Below are 19,879 nucleotides of genomic sequence, written 5' to 3'. Positions count from 1 at the left end.
TAAACAATTTACAACATATCAACCATAAAAAAAAATGTATGAATGCAGATGCTTCTGAAGCTGAGAAAAAATGATTTGGCATGTGGGAAGAGTCTGCCTTTCGGGAAATGGCAGTTAAAGACAAATACACTGAATTTAGACTAACAAACGCCAAACGCCTATTTAGACCTAATCACCATCTCTTCAAAGTTACTAAATATAGTCCAGTTTGTAACACTCTCTATGAATTGGGATGTTAAATGCTGTGTAAATTTAATGTCATGAGATTTGAAATTATTGAGGTATATCCATTTTAAAGTGGATAAAATTAATTAAAATAATATTACTGGATCAAAATACCAACAAATCTAAAAATGTATAAGTAGATGCATGTGGGAGAAGTCGGAGCTCAGGGATTACCAGTAAGAGGGGCGTTCATTATTTTTCCCAATACCGTCTATGAATGAAGGTTATGAAGGCAGCATACGAACAGCCCCTATCCGTGGTATATTTAAGCTAAAATACTCGAGGAGGTGTGGTATATGGCCAATATACCATGGATATGGGATGTTCCTATGCAGGTAGCCTAGTGGTTAGAGTGTTGGATTTATAACCGAAAGGCTGCAAGATCAACTCCCCGAGCTGACAAGGTAAAAATCTGGCATTTAACCCACTGTTCCTAGGCTGTCATTGAAAATGAGAATTTGTTCTTAACTGACTTGCCTAGTTAAATAAAGGTTTAAAAATGCATGACACAATGAGGAGTGCCTGGATACAAGTGCCTTATTATTATTTATTTTTTAACCCCCTTCTTTTAAAAGCCGCTCGTTTAACCAATGTGTTTAACCAATGTGTCGTCAGCCTGCAGGCACCCGGCCTGCCACAAAGAGTCGCTAGAGCCACGTAAAAATGTGTAAACTTTATTTAACTAGGTAAGTCAGTTAAGATCTAACTCTTATTTACAATGACGGCCTACATTGGCCAAACTCAACAATGCTGCACCACCCTATGGGACTCCCAATCACAGCCAGTTGTGATACAGCCTGGATTTGAAACAGGGTGTCTGTAGTACTGAGATGCAGTGCCTTAGACTGCTGTGCCACTCGGGACAATTGTGCGCTGCCCTATGGGACTCGGCTGGGGTGCCTTATTTCTATTATAAACTAGTTACAAACATAATAACAGTAAACAAGAAATGTTGCGTCCAATCCTTGGGATTGGTAATAATAGTTTCGTTTGATCAAGGAATTAATAAACTCTTGCACCAAAAAAGGTGTACATCCTTATCTCTCTCTCAAATCTGTAGTAAGATATGCCACCCTCTGCTGTAAGAATACAGTAGTTGCGTCGCAGCGTGTTGAACATGATGAACAGTGGTGATCTGTGTTGATTTAAAAATGTATATATGTATAATATAATACATGTTTGACGTGACCTGCGTTTTGTATGTTTTTGAGTTCTGGAATGTTCAATTGAACGGAAACGGTGCTGTACTGAACGACCAGTTGAAGAGCGGGTAGGGTTTGGTTTATGGGTTGGCAACGCTGTCAGTATGGCCACTGGCCTTTAAAGACGTCACGCATTGCTTCAAGCCAGCCCGCCACACCCACCAAAAGTACCCCAAGGTCTGTTCAATAACATGTTTTTGTAGCTTTATTTAACTAGGCAAGTCAATTAACTGCCTTGTTCAGAACGACAGATTTGTATCTTGCCAGCTCGGGGATTCGATCGAGAAATGTTTCGGTTACTGGCCCAACGCTCTAACCACTAAGCTACCTGCCGCACCATTACTGGGAAATTGTGTCGTTCACTGCAAACCGTCTCGCAACGTAGCAAACGTTCAAGCGAACTGTAGCCACCTCAGGCATCGTGAGATCTGACATGTCTGCAATCAGTCAGCCTGGAACACGGCCATTCACTGCAAACACTGACACCTGACTTTAGCAATTAATTCGGGTCAATTAACCTGGGACAATTCACCTCACTGCAATCTTAGAGGCTACAAGAGTTGTTGGCGTGGGGAACACTCTCCTCTTTATTGACAGTGTGTAACCGAATAGACGACTGTTTTCAAGAGGCAATGAACGCCGTAGCCCAGGAACAGGACAATTCAACTATGGTTCATGTGGATTTAACCCCATTCCCGAGCTAATTGATTTCGTGTAAAAAAAAAAAAAAAACATGTTTTGCTGAAGTGTGTAGACTCGCGATAGTTCGAATGGGAAAGTTATTTCTGAAGTTTCAGCCTCGTGATAGGAGTCAAATATTACGATTGTGTAAACTATAATTTATTGCCCTATTGGTTCTCGTTTCTCAGCAACCTTTTCAATGCGAAGTGGTTGAATGTGGCCGTCGTTTCTCACGGAAATCTCACCTGAGCTGCCACGTACTTTGCCACACCGGGGTGAAAAAATTCAGGTGTGTTAATTTCAGTTTACGTTTCATTTCGTACCCATGGGTTAGGCTATAGTTTGAGATTTAACTCACACTAGTTAATGTTTCACCCAACAGATGCACATTTGTGAGTCGCACAACTGCTTTCTTCAACGCGGACTAGTTGAAGAGACACGCCCATTATGCCCACGGCGAAAAGGACAAGTACTTTAAGGTTATAGTCCACTAGATGGCGCCGAATAACCACGTTGCTATTTGGAGATTGCCCACTTTCAGTATCCTCTATTCCCTTTTTAACGGACCCCTTTGGCCCTGGCATGTGTATGTTATGAACTGTGTTCTTGCCATTTTAAGAAACCATTTCCTTTTATTTACCATCATCTCAATGTGCTGAATGTTATATTGACTTGCTTAATTTTCCCCATGTGCAGTGCAGTTTCCCAAATTGCTTATTGACATTCAAGAAACGGCGGGTGTATAAATTACATTTGAAGGAGCGTGGAATATCTTCTGGTTTCAAGTAAGTCACAATCTTTAATTGATCCTGTAGGCCTTACAGCCTTTGAAAATTGCACAAGGCTTAAGCTGTTGACGCATACTCTCTATTTAAAACACAAGTGTACGTTTTAGTAGATTAAAGGTTAAATTATTCGGTCCCTGGTTTTTCTCTTCAGATGTTCAAAGAGAGGATGTGGAGTCAGGTTTGACACTCATTGTCGCTCGCAAAAGCCCATGAGAAGAAACATTTGCAATACAAATAGTCTGGGTAAACATTTGATTAGCTGTTCAGGAGTCTTATGGCTTGGGGGTAGAAGCTGTTTTAGAAGCCTCTTGGACCTAGACGTGGCGCTCCGGTACCGCTTGCTGTGTGGTAACAGAGGACAGTCTATGATTAGGGTGGCTGGAATCTTTGACAATTTTTAGGGCCTTCCTCTGACGCCGCCTGGTATAAAGGTCCTGAATGGCAGGAAGCTCGGCCCCGGGGATATACTGGGCCGTTCGCACTTCCATCTGTAGCTCCGCTCAGTTGTCATACCAGGCAGTGATGCATCCAATCAGGATGCTCTCTATGGTGCAGCTGTAGAACCTTTTGAGGATCTGAGGACCAATGGCAAGTCATTTCAGTCCCCTGAGGGAGAAGACACCGCTCCGGTCCCTGACGACTGGAGATGCCCCTCCCTGATTTTAGGCGGTCTAGTTTGCTGTTCTCTATTGAACACACTTGTAGCTTTCTGCCCTAAACTGCCTCTTCAGCCTGCCTGTCAGCTGTCTTACTAAGAACACGCATCCATAACTGTCTCGTCTTCTACAGTGACGACGTGCAGTTGGGTTTCAATCGCTGCGTGCAAAGCAGCCTGATGAATTTTTAAGTCGGCACTGAATTTCTTGTCAATTAACTACTAGTGGCTTATTTTCTATCACCTCCCCGTGGACAAAATGTCATTTTAATCCCAATAAATATTTGTCCATGTAGTGGATGGAGATGTTTGCCGTTGTGGCATTGGTACGGTATAAATGTTTAGAATAGATTTGATGTTCATACTTTGCTGCTGTCATAATGTTTGTACTCCATCGTTGTTGTGATGAACACCTCTGTTCAATCGTCCAGGAGAGCCTGAACAGACACCTGGCTCACCACGACCCAGATGCCAACCCTGAGAAGGTAAGCATGGTTTTAGTCCAACTATCCTCCGTGGGTAAGATGACGTGGGTCTACTGTTTGGAGTGCTGAGTGTCTGGCTCTGGCCAGGTGATCATTGGTCTGTATGTGTGCCCTGAACCATGTCTTTGAACCAGTTGGAGTCTGATGTCTGGTAGATTGACGGGAATCTATAGCAGCTTTGGGCATAGTGGGGCTCGAGGGAGGGGTGGTGTTTACTCACACAACGTCGGTCTTGTCTCAATTTGTCTGGCTCTGAAGCCCCTACAGGAACTGAAGTCCTTCTACACAGGCTTCCTGTCTACTGGGCAGTTAAAGTTAATGACTGTTCTGAACAGTTGTAGTGGTGAATTGTTCCACTAAATATTTTATACCTCCGAAATCCATTTTCCTCTGTCGCATCTTGTTTTTCTCTCTGTAGCAGAAGTGCAAGCGACCCAAGAAGGACTGGCAGAAGCGTCTGGAAGGCCACCAGCTGCCCCTGATGGAGGATGACCTGCGACGCCTCTTCGCATTGCGCATGAGGGTGTCACGACGGGCCACGGTGGAGGTTAACCTCTCAGGCCTCTTCAACGAGCGCAAGATCCCTCACTTTGTGGAATCGGCGGTCAACCTGTGTGACCTCTTTAGCATCAAGCCTCAATCCTCCTTCCCTGCAGAGCGAGGCCCTGTGGAGGTCACACAGCCAGAGGTCACTGTGGTCAAGGGTTTAACTTGTACTCTGAAAGTGCCGTAGTACTATATTGAGGTTTAATTGTAAATACTAGTGAAGTACCATTGCTCTTTTAGTTGCACTAAACTGAGATCTTGAATGAATTAAAACATTTTTTTATGGTACATATAAAGCTATTTGTCTCATTGTTTTCCTGTATAAGAAGCACATGAGTTTTGTTTGCATCCTTTGCCTGATCAGACCTGACTCAATATAAATAAATAATTTGAAGTTGTTTGTCTAAATATTCAGGGAAGATGGGATTGTGCCACCTACTTTCTCTCTGACTAAATCAGGAATGACCTGTCAGGGTGATCAATCACCCTACATCAGTCCTTAGTGTAAATACGGCTTGGGTCGTGTCTCTTGATTAGAGGGAGGTAATGACTCGGTTGCATTTTAATGATGCCAAGGAATGCAACCGGAACCAGCAAAGCAAATTTTGGCACAAACAATTTTGTGTGTCAGTTTACAGACCTAGTGCCATAATGGGTGTGCAGGTTGACTTGCATTGACGTGACCTATGAGTGATGAGTCCCCCACCATTGATTCTTCAAAGCGCAGGGCTCTGCTCAGGCACCAGGTCCACGTCACTAGATGACTCCTCAATCCAAACCCCCGGTAGAGGGGGAGAGCTGAGAACTGGCAGTACAAAATTGTCAGCTTTACAATTGGTGTGCCTTTTGAAAGACTGCAGAATAATCTAAGTCTGACCAGTGACGGCTTGTATCAAACATTTCTTCCATCAGTCTCTGCCCCTATCTGCCACTTCAACTGAATTGCTCTGTAATGTGGCTAGCTTTCTAGTGTTTGTTCCATCAGAACCCTGTATGACTTCAGCTGACTGCTAATGGCTAGTCTGCTGTGTTGCTGCCTACAGAGTGCGCTCCGTGATTAAATCAGTTTCCACCCGAACTTGTCCAATAAATACTGAATAAAAATGCAACAATTTCACAGATCTTACTGGGTTACAGTTCAGATATGGAAATCAGTTAAATTGGGCCCTAATCTATGGATTTCACAGAACCCCACTGCCACCATGGGGCACTCTGTTCACAATGTTGACATCAGCAAACTGCTCAACCACACTAAGCCATACACGATCTGCCTGGAACAATTGAAACTGGGATTATTTTGTGGAGAGCGCACTTCTCCAGTGGCCAACAAAGGTGAACATTTCCCCACTGATCTCTGTTACGACTCTGAACTGCAGTCAGGTCAACACCCTGGTGAGGACGATGAGCTTCCCTGAGACTGTTTCTGACAGTTTGTGCAGAAATTCTTCGGTTGAGCAAACCCAGTTTCATCCTCTGTCTGACTGGCTGGTCTCGGATGATCCCGCAGGTGAAAGATGGATGTGGAGGTCCTGGGTTGGCGTGGTTACACGTGAGGCTGGTTGGATGTACTGCCAAATTCTCTGAAATGACATTGGCGGCTGTTTATGGTAGAGACATGAACACAATTATGTGGCAACACCTCTGGTGGATTGCACGCTCCCTCGACCTCAGACATCTGTGGCGTTGTGTTACAAAACTACTTTTTAGAGTGGCCTTTTATTGTCCCCAGCACAAGGTGGACCTGTGTAATGATTATTCTGTTTAATCAGCTTGTTGAAATGCCACACCTGTCAGGTGGATGGGTTATCTTGGCGGAGTAGAAATGCTCACTAACAGGGATGTAAACAACCTTTGAGGGAAATGGGATTTTCATGCATTTGGAAAATCTCTGCGATCTTTTATTTCAGCTCATGTAACATGGGACCAACTCTTTACATGACTCGTTTATATTTTTCTACTGAACAATTTATGGCTCTATTCAAACTGTATCACGGAAGTTTAGTTTTGCAGCGTGATTGAAGTTGAGCGGCAATGTTCCCGCTTTAGGGGAGACTGCATTCACTGTAAACGCTGCAGATGTCGGCTCAATCTGAAATGACCTTATTTCTACAACGGAATCTGTAACTCCTCAGCTTCAACAGTTTGAGTCACTTTTTACTCTATCAACTCACCAGTTGGAGAAAATGGAGAGTGTAGGAAGACTAACTTGTAATCATACACCTACAATGTAGACACAATCGTACACATGAGGTAATGTGTACTCTATACAAAATGAATGGTTTGTACGCAGATCCTCTTTTACACACTGGTGTACCATCATATTCCAAGGCCCGTGTTGTGGCTGTAATATGGCTGGGTCCAGTTTGACATTTCAAAGCCTTTGCTAAAGCCCACTTCCAGCCTGTCATGGAAGCTCTATTGGAGTCATTACTTCTGATGTTTTTTTCTGCTGCTGTTGTGGTGCTCCTTCTCCAGGGCTGCTCCTGCCGCCTCAGGCCGTGGCAACTCGTAATCCTTCACATAAACCTGGCCTATATGTCTGCTGCTCTGCTGGCTAACGGCCCAAACCATGGAGAGGGAACACGTGCGCTCTCCGTCTCTCCACTGTGTGTTTATGTGGTGCTAATGTACAAGTGTTTATAATTACTTTGCATTTGGTGCTTTGTGTGAACTGTGTTTTTACAACAGATTAGACCATAACAGAAAGTCTTTGTTGCCCTCGTGTCCGAAGCGTAATTGAAATGTAAATGATTCACAAGTGTTCAGGGTGAGACAGGGTTAATTATAGATTGTGTGAGTCTGTGTTTGAGGGCTTTCAAAACAATGTGTTGCTTTGATGATTTATGATTTATTGTAATGGGACATCAGGGGGTCTCTAAGAATTTACAGTTGAGATTCAGCAGACTAGCTGTTTGGAAGATTGGCCCTGGCTGACTCCATGGTAATAAAATGTTTCAATTCAGCATATATGCACTTTCCTTTTCATCCTTTTCAGCTCTTCATTTCCCCAGATTCATAAACATTTCATTTCCCAGAACAGTTATTCTAATAAATCTTTTTTACATAGAATGCTGAATATATTTCAGCAATAAGGCCCAAGTGGGTGTGGTATAATGTAGGGCCAAAATACCACGTCTAAGGGCTGGACACTTACCTGTGGTATATTGGCCATAAATCACAAACACCCGAGGTGCCTCATTGCTATTATAAACTTGTTACCAACGTAATTAGAGCAGTAAAAATAAATGTTTTGTCATACCCGTGGTATATATTCTGATATACCATGGTTGTCAGCCAATCAGCATTCAGGGCTCAAACCAGCCAGTTTATAAATATATATACATTTGAAGTCGGAAGTTTACATACACTTAGGTTGGAGTCATTAAAACTCGTTTTTCAACCACTCCACAAATTTCTTGTTAATTAACAAACTATAGTTTTGGCAAGTCAGTTAGGACATCTACTTTGTGCATGACACAAGTCATTTTTCCAACAATTGTTTACAGACAGATTATTTAACTTATAATTAACTGTATTACAATTCCAGTGGGTCAGAAGTTCACATACACTAAGTTGACTGTGCCATTAAACAGCTTGGAAAATTCCCAAAATGATGTCATGGCTTTAGAAACTTCTGATAGGCTAATTGACATAATTTGAGTCAATTGGAGGTGTACCTGTGGATATACTTCAAGGCCTACCTTCAAACTCAGTGCCTCTTGACATCATGGGAAAACAAAATAAATCAGCCAAGACCTCAGAAAAATAATTGTTGACCTCCACAAGTCTGGTTCATCCTTGGGAGCAATTTCCACACACCTGAAGGTACCGTCATACCGCTCAGGAAGGAGATGTGTTCTGTCTCCTAGAGATGATCGTACTTTGGTGTGAAAAGTGCAAATCATTCTCAGAACAACAGCGAATGACCTTGTGAAGATGTTGGAGAAAACAGGTAAAACGAGTCCAATATTGACATAACCTGAAAGGCCGCTCAGCAAGGAAGAAGCCACTGCTCTAAAACCGCCATAAAAAAGCCAGACTACGGTTTGCAACTGCACATGGGGACAAAGATCATACTTTTTGGAGAAATGTCCTCTGGTCTGATAAAACAAAAATGGAACTGTTTGGCCATAATGACCATCGTTATGTTTGGAGGAAAAAGGGGGAGGCTTGCAAGCCAAAGAATACCATCCCAAACGTGAATCACGGGGGTGGCAGCATCATGTTGTGGGGGTAGTTTGCTGCAGGAGGGATTGGTGCACTTCACAAAATAGATGGCATCATGAGGGAGGGAAATTATGTGGATATATTGAAGCAACATCTCAAGACATCAGTGTTAAAGTTAAAGCTTGGTCGCAAATGGGTCTTCCAAATGGACAATGCCCCCAAGCATACTTTCAAAGTTGTGGTAAAATCGCTTAAGAACAACAAAGTCGAAAATATTGTAGTGGCCATCACAAAGCCCTGACCTCAATCCTATAGAAAATTTGTGGGCAGAACTGAAAAAGCATGTGCAAGCAAGGAGGCCTAGAAACCTGACTCAGTTACACCAGCTCTGTCAGGAGGAATGGGCCAAAATTCACCCAACTTATTGTGGGAAGCTTGTGGAAGGCTACCTGAAACATTTGACCCAAGTTAAACAATTTAAAGGCAATGCTACCAAATACTAATTGAGTGTATGTAAACTTCAGACTTCAACTGTATATAGTACCAGTCAAAAGTTTGGATACACCTACTCATTCAAGGGCTTTTCTTTATTTTTACTATAAGTTCTTGACATTTTACATATTGACTGACCTTCATGTCTTAAAATAATGATGGGCTATCATTTCTCTTTGCTTATTTAAGCTGTTCATGGCATAATAAGGACTTGGTCTTTTACCAAATAGGGCTATCATCTGTATACCACCCCTACCTTGTCAAAACACAACTGATTGGCTCAAACACATAAATTCCACAAATGAACTTTTAACAAGGCACAGCTGTTAATTGAAATGCATTCCAGGTGACTGCCTCATGAAGCCGGTTGAGAGAATGCCAAGAGTGTGCAAAGCTGTCATCAAGTCAAAGGGTGGCTACTTTGAAGAATCTCAAATGTAAAATACATTTTGATTTGTTTAACACTTTTTTGGGGTTACTACGTGATTCCATACGTCTCACCATCAACAGTGAATAGGCAACTCCGGGATGCTGGCCTTCTAGGCAGAGTTTATAAGAAAAACGCCATATCTCAGACTGGACAATAAAAATAAAAGATTAAGATGGACAAAAGAACACAGACACTGGACAGAGGAACTCTGCATAGAAGGCCAGCATCCTGGAGTTGCCTCTTCACCATTGATGTTGAGACTGGTGTTTTGCGGGAACTATTTAATTAAGCTGCCAGTTGAGGACTTGTGAGGCATCTGTTTCTCAAACTAGACACTCTAATGTAATTGTCCTCTTGCTCAGTTGTCCTCCAGGGTCTCCCACTCCTCTTTCTATTCTGGTTAGAGCCAGTTTGCGCTGTTCTGTAAAGGGAGTAATACACAGCGTTGTACGAGATCTTCAGTTTCTTTGCAATTTCTCGCATGGAATAGCCTTAATTTCTCAGGACAATAATAGGCTGACAAGTTTCAGAAGAAAGTTATTTGTTTCTGGCCATTTTGAGCCTGTAATCAAACCCACAAATGCTGACGCATAATTGCAAAAGGATTTTCTAATGATCAGTTAGCCTTTTAAAATGATAAACTTGGATTAGCTAACACAACATGCCATTGGAACACAGGAGTGATGGTTGCTGATAATGGGCCTCTGTACGCCTATGTAGATATTTCATTTAAAAAATCTGCCATTTCCAGCTTCAATAGTCATTTACAACATTAACAATGTCTACACTGTATTTCAAATCAATTTGATGTTATTTTAAAGGACAAAAAAAAACAAGGACATTTCTAAGTGACCCCAAACTTTTGAATGGTATTGTATATATATACTGAACAAAAATATAAACTCAACATGTAAAGTGTTGGTCCCATGTTTCATGAGCTAAAAAACATTTTCCATACTCACGGAAATAGTATTTCTCTAAATCTTTTTGCTCAAATTAGTTTACATCCCTGTTGGTGAGCTTTTCTCCTTTGCAAAGATAATCCATCCACTTGACAGGTGTGGCATACCGAGAAGCTGATTAAACAGCATGCTCATTACACAGGTGCACCTTGTGCTGGGGGCAGTAGAAGCCCACTCTAAAATGTGCAGTTTTGTCACACAGACAATGCCACAGATGTATCAAGTTTTGAGGGAGCATGCAATTGGCATGCTGACTGCAGGAATGTCCACTTGAGCTGTAGCCAGATAATGTAATGTTCCTTTCTCTACCATAAACCTCCTCCAACATAATTGTAGAGAATTGGCAGTGTATTCAACCAACCTCATAATCACAGACCACGTATAACCACCCCAGCCCAGGACCTCCACATGCGGCTTCTTCACCTGTGGGATCGTCTGAGACCAGCCACCCAGACAGCTGATGAAACTGTGGGTTTGCACAACCTAATATTTTTTTCAGAAACCTTCTCAGCGAAGCTTATCTGCATACTCATCGTCCTCACCAGGGTCTTGACCTGACTACAGTTCAGCGTCGTAACCAACTTCAGTGGGCAAATACTCACCTTTAATGGCCTCTGGCACACTAGAGAAGTGTGCTCTTCAAGGATGAATCCCGGTTTCAACAGTACCAGGCAGATTGCAGACAGTGTGTATGGCGTTGTGTGGGCAAGCGGTTTGCTGATGTCAACGTTGTGAACAGAGTGCTCCATGGTGGCGGTGAGGTTCTTCATTCACCACCATCACCTCTTGTTTCAGCATGATATTACACAGCCCCATGTCGCAAGGATTTGTACACAATTCCTGGAAGCTGACATTTTCCCAGTTCTTCCATGGTCTGTATTCTCACCAGACATGACACCCATTGAACATGTTTGGGATGCTCTAGATTGTCATGTACAACAGCGTGTTCCAATTCCCACCAATGTCCAGCAATTTTGCACAGTCATTGAAGATGACTGGGACAACACTCCACAAGCCACAATCAACAGCTGCTAGAGGAAAATGGTCGTCACACCAGATACTGATTGGTTTTCTGACCCACGCCCCTACCTTTAAAAAAAAGTATCTGTGACAAACAGCTGTATATCTGTATTCTCAGTCATGTGAATCCATAGATCCTTTGGCCACCTTTCCTTCCAGTTCTCTGCTGCCAATGACTGGAACGAACTGCCAAAATCACTGAAGTTGGAGACTCATATCTCCCTCACTAACTTTAAGCACCAGCTGTCAGAGCAGCTCACAGATCACTGCACCTGTACATAGCTCCTCTGTAAGTAGCCCATCCAACCTCCTCATCCCCATACTGTATATATTTATTTATTATGCTCCTTTGCACCCCAGTATCTCTACCTGCACATTCATCTTCTGCACATCTATCACTCCAGCGTTTAATTGCTATATTGTAATTACTTTGCCACTTTGGCCTATTTATTGCCTACCTCCCTTATCTTACCTCATTTGCACACACTGTATATAGACTTTTTCTACTGTATTATTGACTGTATGTTTGTTTATTCCATGTGTAACTCTGTGTTGTTGTATGTGTCGAACTGCTTTGCTTTAGCTTGGCCAGGTCGCAGTTGTAAATGAGAACTTGTTCTCAACTAGCCTACCTGGTTAAATAAAGGTGAAATAAAAAAATATATAGATTAGGGCCTAATGCGTCTATTTCAATTTCCTTATATGAACTGTAGCTCAGTAAAATCTTTAAAATGGTTGCTGTTGCGTGTATATTTTTGTTCAGTGTATTTTTGTTCAGTATATTTGAAACGGTAAGCTTTTCTCTGTTGCCCCAGGCTGTGGCACATGCTGTTTCCACTAGCGTCATCGTATTGGCACAGCAGCATCATCTCCCACGAGAATTAGACTAGCTAAGCTTTGTTTCAAGCGCAGGACACAGCTGGCTGGTTCGACCTGCACGTTTGGTTTTGCAGCGCTGACAAGAGCAACAGCGCAGATCAGAATCACGCGCGCCGTTAGTCGCAGCCAGCCCTTCTCCCATCAGACCAGGCTAAAATGCCACGCTAATTGTTCCAGCCAGATTTGACCTTTGAAATAACATGCTGGACCTCACTACTTCCCTATTTACCTCACACAGTGCAGTGGAGGAACAGAGCCTTATACTCTGCTCTGGAACCATCTCAGCATCGAAGAATAGAATGGTGGGGTTAAATTCATTAAAAAAACAAAACATTTTTTATTGTCTCCCTGCTAATTAAAGTTTTGCCAATTATATGAAATGAAATGAATTGCGTTGAATAGCTAAGTGTTGGAGTGGAGATTAGAGCAATTTGTGGGCTCACACATGGGAACCTGTAAGCAGTGCTGTTTCCGTACTACAGACACAGTGGATGGAAGGAGCTGAATCCTGATTTGTGGTCAGCTCAATATACTGAATGAATTGCTGCTGGCTTGTCATCATGGTTCCATCCCTCACTCACACTAGCTTCTCCGTAGAGATGTCCAGCAGGCAGGACAGCTGTCGTTGCACTAGATGAGTAGCTAGCTTGGCTTACAGAATGGCTGAGTGAGTGTGCTGAAGTAGTAGTCGGTTTAATATCCTGGTTGGATGTAAGGATCCCTGAGTGAATAGATTGTCCATTGACTAGTTGGTGAATTGACTGATTGGGTTATCTGGTACCACTAGGACTGACCTGAGAGCTGTAACAGAGGTGAGGAGGAGAGAGTGGGTTAGTGGGTAGCCTATAGTCAAATCCTCGATCCTCTTTGCTCAACTACACCAAACAGGTCATCTACATTATGTGACAAGACTCTACTGAACCAGCTATCCACTGCAGTGGTGGTGCAGCACTACGATATGATGTGAAGGTTTAAATAACTTTGTCCCACATCCTTCTGTCTCAGTTGGAGGTTGATTAAGGAGAAATAGGACAACAAGAGGAGGGTAGCGGCTACGGTAGAGCCGAGCATACATTTGGAGAACCCTGTGAAACGGACAGGGACTTAAAGTGAAGTGGGTTAGCCGTCAGTCCTCCTCACCCTGATATAGCCCTACTGCCTCCAGAATAGATGACCCACAACTGTGAGAGACCTCTTCTCCCCCTCCCTTTCTCCTTCCATCCCTGGCCTAGTTTGGAAATATAGCAGCTGTAGCTGTCGTGAGTAATAACATGGCTTCCTAACTAGAACCCAGCTTTAGTACTATTTAGACCGACCCCCCCCCACAAAGTATCCTACTTAGTTCCCCCTGCATTACGATGTTGTCGTTTTCTGGTCCTATATACCATAATGGAAATATTGATTGCCTGGGAATGAAGATGCATTCCTGGAAATGTACAGTATAGGTTTAAATGATTATTTATATGATTTATATGATTACTTCACACACGCCACACACACACCTGCACCCACACACACACACACACACACACACACACACACACACACACACACACACACACACACACACACACACACACACACACACACACACACACACACACACACACACACACACACACACACACACATCCACTGTTTGTTTGCTGTTGCATTTGTGCTGTTGCCAGTGTCTTATGTCTGTGTTGTCGTACAATGTTTTTAAATTTGTATTATCCCAGCCCCCATCCCCGCAGGGGGCCTTTTGCCATGCCGTCATTGTAAATAGCAATTTGTTCTTAATTGATAATAACAAAGCGGCCCCCCCGCCCCTGTTTTTGCTGAGGGACGGGGCTGGAGGAATGTAACCATTCTCAAATTTGTAGACAGAACTATGTATGAAAAGACTGACCATCCATCATATCAAAACTATATCTTTAACCATGTGTTGAGGCTATATGGAATTTTCAGGAATTGCTTTTAACGATTCACATGTTCAATCCATAAGTTTAAGATGGAATAGTTCATACTTCTGTCACATTCCATGACGCTCAGTTAGGAAGTTAGGAAGCCAAACAGTTCAGAGTAATCCCTCATATCAACAAGCTATAAAAGCCAGTGATGTAAAACCAATGGAGAGGCAGAGTAGCAGACGCTTCATGTTGGCATTCAGAGTCAATATAAACCCTACTTCCTTCCTGTATGTGAAATTGGCTTAGATGATTGGATATCTAGGCAGGGGGACTGGGTTCCTAGGAAACAGGAATCACAGCAGGGGTCAGGAAACTGAAACCCACCAAGAAGGAGGCAGAGGTGCAGGGTGATGGTTTACTGGGGAACAGCCAATCACTTCCCTTGGAGGGGTAAATAGTGAATTTGAAAAAAAAATCATGTCCCAATGACATTTTTGTCGATGAAGTTGTTTTTGTCTTGTCTGTGCTGACTCACCACTCACGTCAATTTTCCGACGTCACTTTTCTGTTTTGGTGCGTTTGTTTTCCTGTGGTCGTCTAGTGGTTCTGGATCCTGGATGGTGCTCACATTGTTCAGCTGTATTCCTGTTATAACAAACAAACAAACTCTCCTTGGCTCTCTGTCTCTGTCTACACTATCTTTCTCTCTGTGTCTTACTCTCCCTGTCTACTCATTTACCTCTGCCAAGATCATAGCAAGGACAATCTCTTCTCTTCTTCGCTCTCCTTCTCTCACATCATATCACATCTTACACTTCACGGTCACAGCCTTGTCTCTACCCCTCTCTCTCTCCTTGTTATGTTGCCAATATTTCTCTACTTGCACTTTTGCTTTCTCTGTTTGTCTCCTCTTCCATTCCTCCTGTGCCAGAGTTTATCCTTACAGTTCCCCCTCAGTCTGCATCCAGTTTACTCGTTCTCCTTCCTGCCCCCAACTTTCCATCCCCCTCTCATTGAAGTACTGTCAAATGCTTCATGAATATATGAAAAGGGCACCATACGTCTCAGTTCCTCCCTCTCTCTCTCTCTCTGCTTCTCTCTCTCTGCCTCTCTCTCTCGCTCTCTCTCTGCTTCTCTCTCTCTGCCTCTCTCTCTCTCTGTCTCTGCTTCTCTCTCTCTGCCTCTCTCTCTCTCTCTGCTTCTCTCTCTCTGCTTCTCTCTCTGCCTCTATCTCTCTCTCTCTCTGCTTCACTCTCTCTCGCTGCTTTTCTCTCTACCTCGCTCTCTCTCTCTCTGCCTCTATCTCTCTCTCTCTGCTTCACTCTCTCTCTCTCTGCATCTCTCTCTGCCTCGCTCTCTCTCTCTCTGCTTCTCTCTCTCTCTGCTTCTCTCTCTGCCTCTATCTCTCTCTCTGCTTCTCTCTCTCTGCCTCTCTCTCTCTCTCTCTGCCTCTATCTATCTCTCTGCTTCTCTCTCTCTCTGCTTCTCTCTCTCTGCTTCTCTCTCTGCCTCTCTCTCTCTCTGCTTCTCTCTCTCTCTGCTTCTCTCTCTGCATCTCTCTCTCTGTCTCTCTCTCTCTCTCTCTGCCCCTCTATCTCTCTCTCTGCCTCTATCTCTCTCTCTGTCTCTGCCTCTATCTCTCTCGCTCTCTGCCTCTATCTCTCTCTCTGCCCCCCTCTCTCTCTGACTATCTCTGCCTCTCTCTCTCGCTCTGACTCTCTCTCTGTCTCTATCTCTCTCTCTGCCCTGCTCTCTCTCGCTCTCTGACTCTCTCTCTCTGCCTCTATCTCACTCTCTCTGCCTCTATCTCTCTCTCTGCCCCTCTCTCTCGCTCTCTGACTCTCCCTCTCTCTCTCTCTGCCCCGCTCTCTCAATGATTTAAAAAAATGTCAATTTAAGGAGATTTATTGGCATAGGAAACATATGTTGACATTGCCAAAGCAAGTGAAATAGATAATAAACAAAAGTGAAATAAACAATAAAAAATGAACTCTCTCTCCAGCTTAAAGCAAATATATTATATTTCTATTCATCTTGTGAGATGGCTCAACGAGCGGAGAGAGACTATGATAATATATATATATATATATATATATATATATATATATATTATATTATTTGATTGTATATATTATTTATTTGATTGTCTGGTTTTGCCACTTCAGTTCACAGCATGGGTCAGATATCACAGGTAGCAGTGAAATCCCTGATTAAATTGTGAGTGAATAGCAATGAGTTTTGACGTCTCCAAACTCCATGCATTGACAAGGGATTGATGGCGTAGGTTGAGGGGAACCATATTATGAATTCTCTGGGGCCCAGGATTTGCATAATATAGTCATGAATGTGAAACTAGATTTTATGGAAGGACACAGTGACATTATTGATCTCGGCAGTGTATCGGGTTAATTTATGTATGATTAGACTTGAGTTACTCTGCCATGGATGACTGTTACCTGTGCTGCAACTGACATCATTGTTGTGATTAAAAAGTGGGAGCAATTTTGGTTTGATTACATTTAGTTGGTTTGATTACATTAACTTTGGTCGTGATCCAGTGAATAATTTCCAAATAATATTTTTGCTACTCAATCAACGTCCGCCTCTTATTCTCTCTGTTGTTCTGAATAGGAAACAAGAAACGGACAAATTTCAGTATGTTGCAGTCAGTTTTGCATAGCCTATCCTCGTCTACCAAATGCTCTCTGTCTCAGCTTCCTCCTTTCCTATGCTTTATCTGCTGGGGTGTCCGTTGTAGTGCTATCTACTGGGGTGTCTGTTGTAGTGCTATCTGCTGGGGTGTCTGTGGTAGTTCTATCTGCTGGGGTGTCTGTGGTAGTTCTATCTGCTGGGGTGTCTGTGGTAGTGTTATCTACTGGGGTGTCTGTGGTAGTGCTATCTGCTGGGGTGTCTGCGGTAGTGCTATCTTCTGGGGTGTCTGTGGTAGTGCTATCTGCTGGGGTGTCTGTGGTAGTTCTATCTGCTGGAGTGTCTGTGGTAGTGCTATCTGCTGGGGTGTCTGTGGTAGTGCTATCTGCTGGGGTGTCTGTGTTAGTGCTATCTGCTGGGGTGTCTGTGGTAGTGCTGGTATATTTGTGGTAGTTCTATCTGCTGGAGTGTCTGTGGTAGTGCTATCTGTTGGGGTGTCTGTGGTAGTGCTATCTGCTGGGGTGTCTGTGGTAGTGCTATCTGCTGTGATGTCTTTGGCAGTGCTATCTGCTGTGATGTCTTTGGCAGTGCTATCTGTTGGGGTGGCTGTGGTAGTGCTATCTGCTGGGGTGTCTGTGGTATCTATCTGCTGGGTGTCTGTGGTAGTGCTATCTGCTGGGGTGTCTGTGGTAGTGCTATCTGCCTGGGTGTCTGTGGTAGTGCTATCTGCCTGGGTGTGCTATCTGTGGTAGTGCTATCTACTGGGGTGTCTGTGGTAATGCTTTCTGCTGGGGTGCAGTGCTATCTGCTGGGTGTCTGTGGTAGTGCCTATCTGCTGGGGTGTCTGTGGAAGTGCTATCTGCTGGGGTGTCTGTGGTAGTGCTATCTGCTGGGGTGGTAGTGCTATCTGCTGGGGTGTCTGTGGTAGTGCTATCTGCTGGGGTGTCTGTGGTAGTGCTATCTGCTGTGATGTCTGTGGTAGTGCTGGTATATTTGTGGTAGTGCTATCTGCTGGGGTGTCTGTGGTAGTGCTATCTGCTGGGGTGTCTGTGACAGCACTACCGCAGATAGCACTATCTGCTGTGATGTCTGTGGTAGTGCTATCTGCTGGGGTGTCTGTGGTAGTGCTATCTGCTGTGATGTTTTTGGCAGTGCTATCTGTTGGGGTGTCTGTGGTAGTGCTATCTGCTGGGGTGTCTGTGGTAGTGCTATCTGCTGTGATGTCTCTGGTAGTGCTGGTATATTTGTGGTAGTTATATTTGCTGGGGTGTCTGTGATAGTGCTATCTGCTGGGGTGTCTGTGGTAGTGCTATCTGCTGTGATGTCTGTGGTAGTGCTATCTGCTGGGGTGTCTGTGGTAGTGCTATCTGCTGTGATGTTTTTGGCAGTGCTATCTGTTGGGGTGTCTGTGGTAGTGCTATCTGCTGGGGTGTCTGTGGTAGTGCTATCTGCTGGGGTGTCTGTGGTAGTTCTATACTGGGGTGTCTGTGGTAATGCTTTCTGCTGGGGTGCAGGTGGTAGTGCTATCTGCCTGGGTGTCTGTGGTAGTGCTATCTGCTGGGGTGTCTGTGGTAGTGCTATCTGCTGGGGTGTCTGTGGTAGTTCTATCTGCTGGGGTGTCTGTGGTAGTGCTATCTGCTGGGGTGTCTGTGGTAGTTCTATACTGGGGTGTCTCTGGTAATCCTTTCTGCTGGGGTGCAGGTGGTAGTGCTATCTGCCTGGGTGTCTGTGGTAGTGCTATCTGCTTGGGTGTCTGTGGTAGTGCTATCTGCTGGGGTGTCTGTGGTAGTTCTATCTGCTGGGGTGTCTGTGGTAGTGTTATCTACTGGGGTGTCTGTGGTAGTGCTATCTGCTGGGGTGTCTGCGGTAGTGCTATCTTCTGGGGTGTCTGTGGTAGTGCTATCTGCTGGGGTGTCTGTGGTAGGGCTATCTGCTGGGGTGTCTGTGGTAGTGCTGGTATATTTGTGGTAGTTCTATCTGCTGGGGTGTCTGTGGTAGTTCTATCTGCTGGAGTGTCTGTGGTAGTGCTATCTGCTGGGGTGTCTGTGGTAGTGCTATCTGCTGGGGTGTCTGTGTTAGTGCTATCTGCTGGGGTGTCTGTGGTAGTGCTGGTATATTTGTGGTAGTTCTATCTGCTGGAGTGTCTGTGGTAGTGCTATCTGCTGGGGTGTCTGTGGTAGTGCTATCTGCTGGGGTGTCTGTGGTAGTGCTATCTGCTGTGATGTCTTTGGCAGTGCTATCTGCTGTGATGTCTTTGGCAGTGCTATCTGTTGGGGTGGCTGTGGTAGTGCTATCTGCTGGGGTGTCTGTGGTAGTGCTATCTGCTGGGGTGTCTGTGGTAGTGCTATCAGCTGGGGTGTCTGTGGTAGTTCTATACTGGGGTGTCTGTGGTAATGCTTTCTGCTGGGGTGCAGGTGGTAGTGCTATCTGCCTGGGTGTCTGTGGTAGTGCTATCTGCCTGGGTGTCTGTGGTAGTGCTATTTGCTGGGGTGTCTGTGGTAGTGCTATCTGCTGGGGTGTCTGTGGTAGTGCTATCTGCTGGGGTGTCTGTGGTAGTGCTATCTGCTGGGGTGTCTGTGGTAGTGCTATCTGCTGGGGTATCTGTGGTAGTGCTATCTACTGGGGTGTCTGTGGTAGTGCTATCTGCTGGAGTGTCTGTGGTAGTGCTATCTGCTGGGGTGTCTGTGGAAGTGCTATCTGCTGGGGTGTCTGTGGTAGTGCTATCTGCTGTGATGTCTTTGGCAGTGCTATCTGCTGTGATGTCTTTGGTAGTGCTATCTGTTGGGGTGGCTGTGGTAGTGCTATC

At 44.2% G+C, this 19,879-nt stretch overlaps 1 protein-coding gene across 1 annotated transcript; it reads left to right on the top strand.

Moving 5' to 3' along the window:
• Positions 1-2,860: 2,860 nt before the first annotated feature.
• On the top strand, positions 2,861-4,870 carry LOC115103609 (P43 5S RNA-binding protein-like; the record flags this gene model as incomplete). The annotated part of the gene is made up of 3 exons (XM_065006727.1): positions 2,861-2,893; positions 3,983-4,036; positions 4,455-4,870. Coding segments are annotated over 3 exons (402 nt in total), but the record flags the coding sequence as incomplete, so codon positions are not given.
• Between the last annotated feature and the right edge of the window lie 15,009 nt (positions 4,871-19,879).

This window comes from Oncorhynchus nerka, linkage group LG21 (assembly GCF_034236695.1).
Source record: "Oncorhynchus nerka isolate Pitt River linkage group LG21, Oner_Uvic_2.0, whole genome shotgun sequence".
NCBI classification, from domain to species: Eukaryota; Metazoa; Chordata; class Actinopteri; order Salmoniformes; family Salmonidae; genus Oncorhynchus; species Oncorhynchus nerka.
The sequence above is the reverse complement of the archived record's forward strand: the minus strand, read 5'-3'. Positions and strand labels throughout refer to the sequence as shown.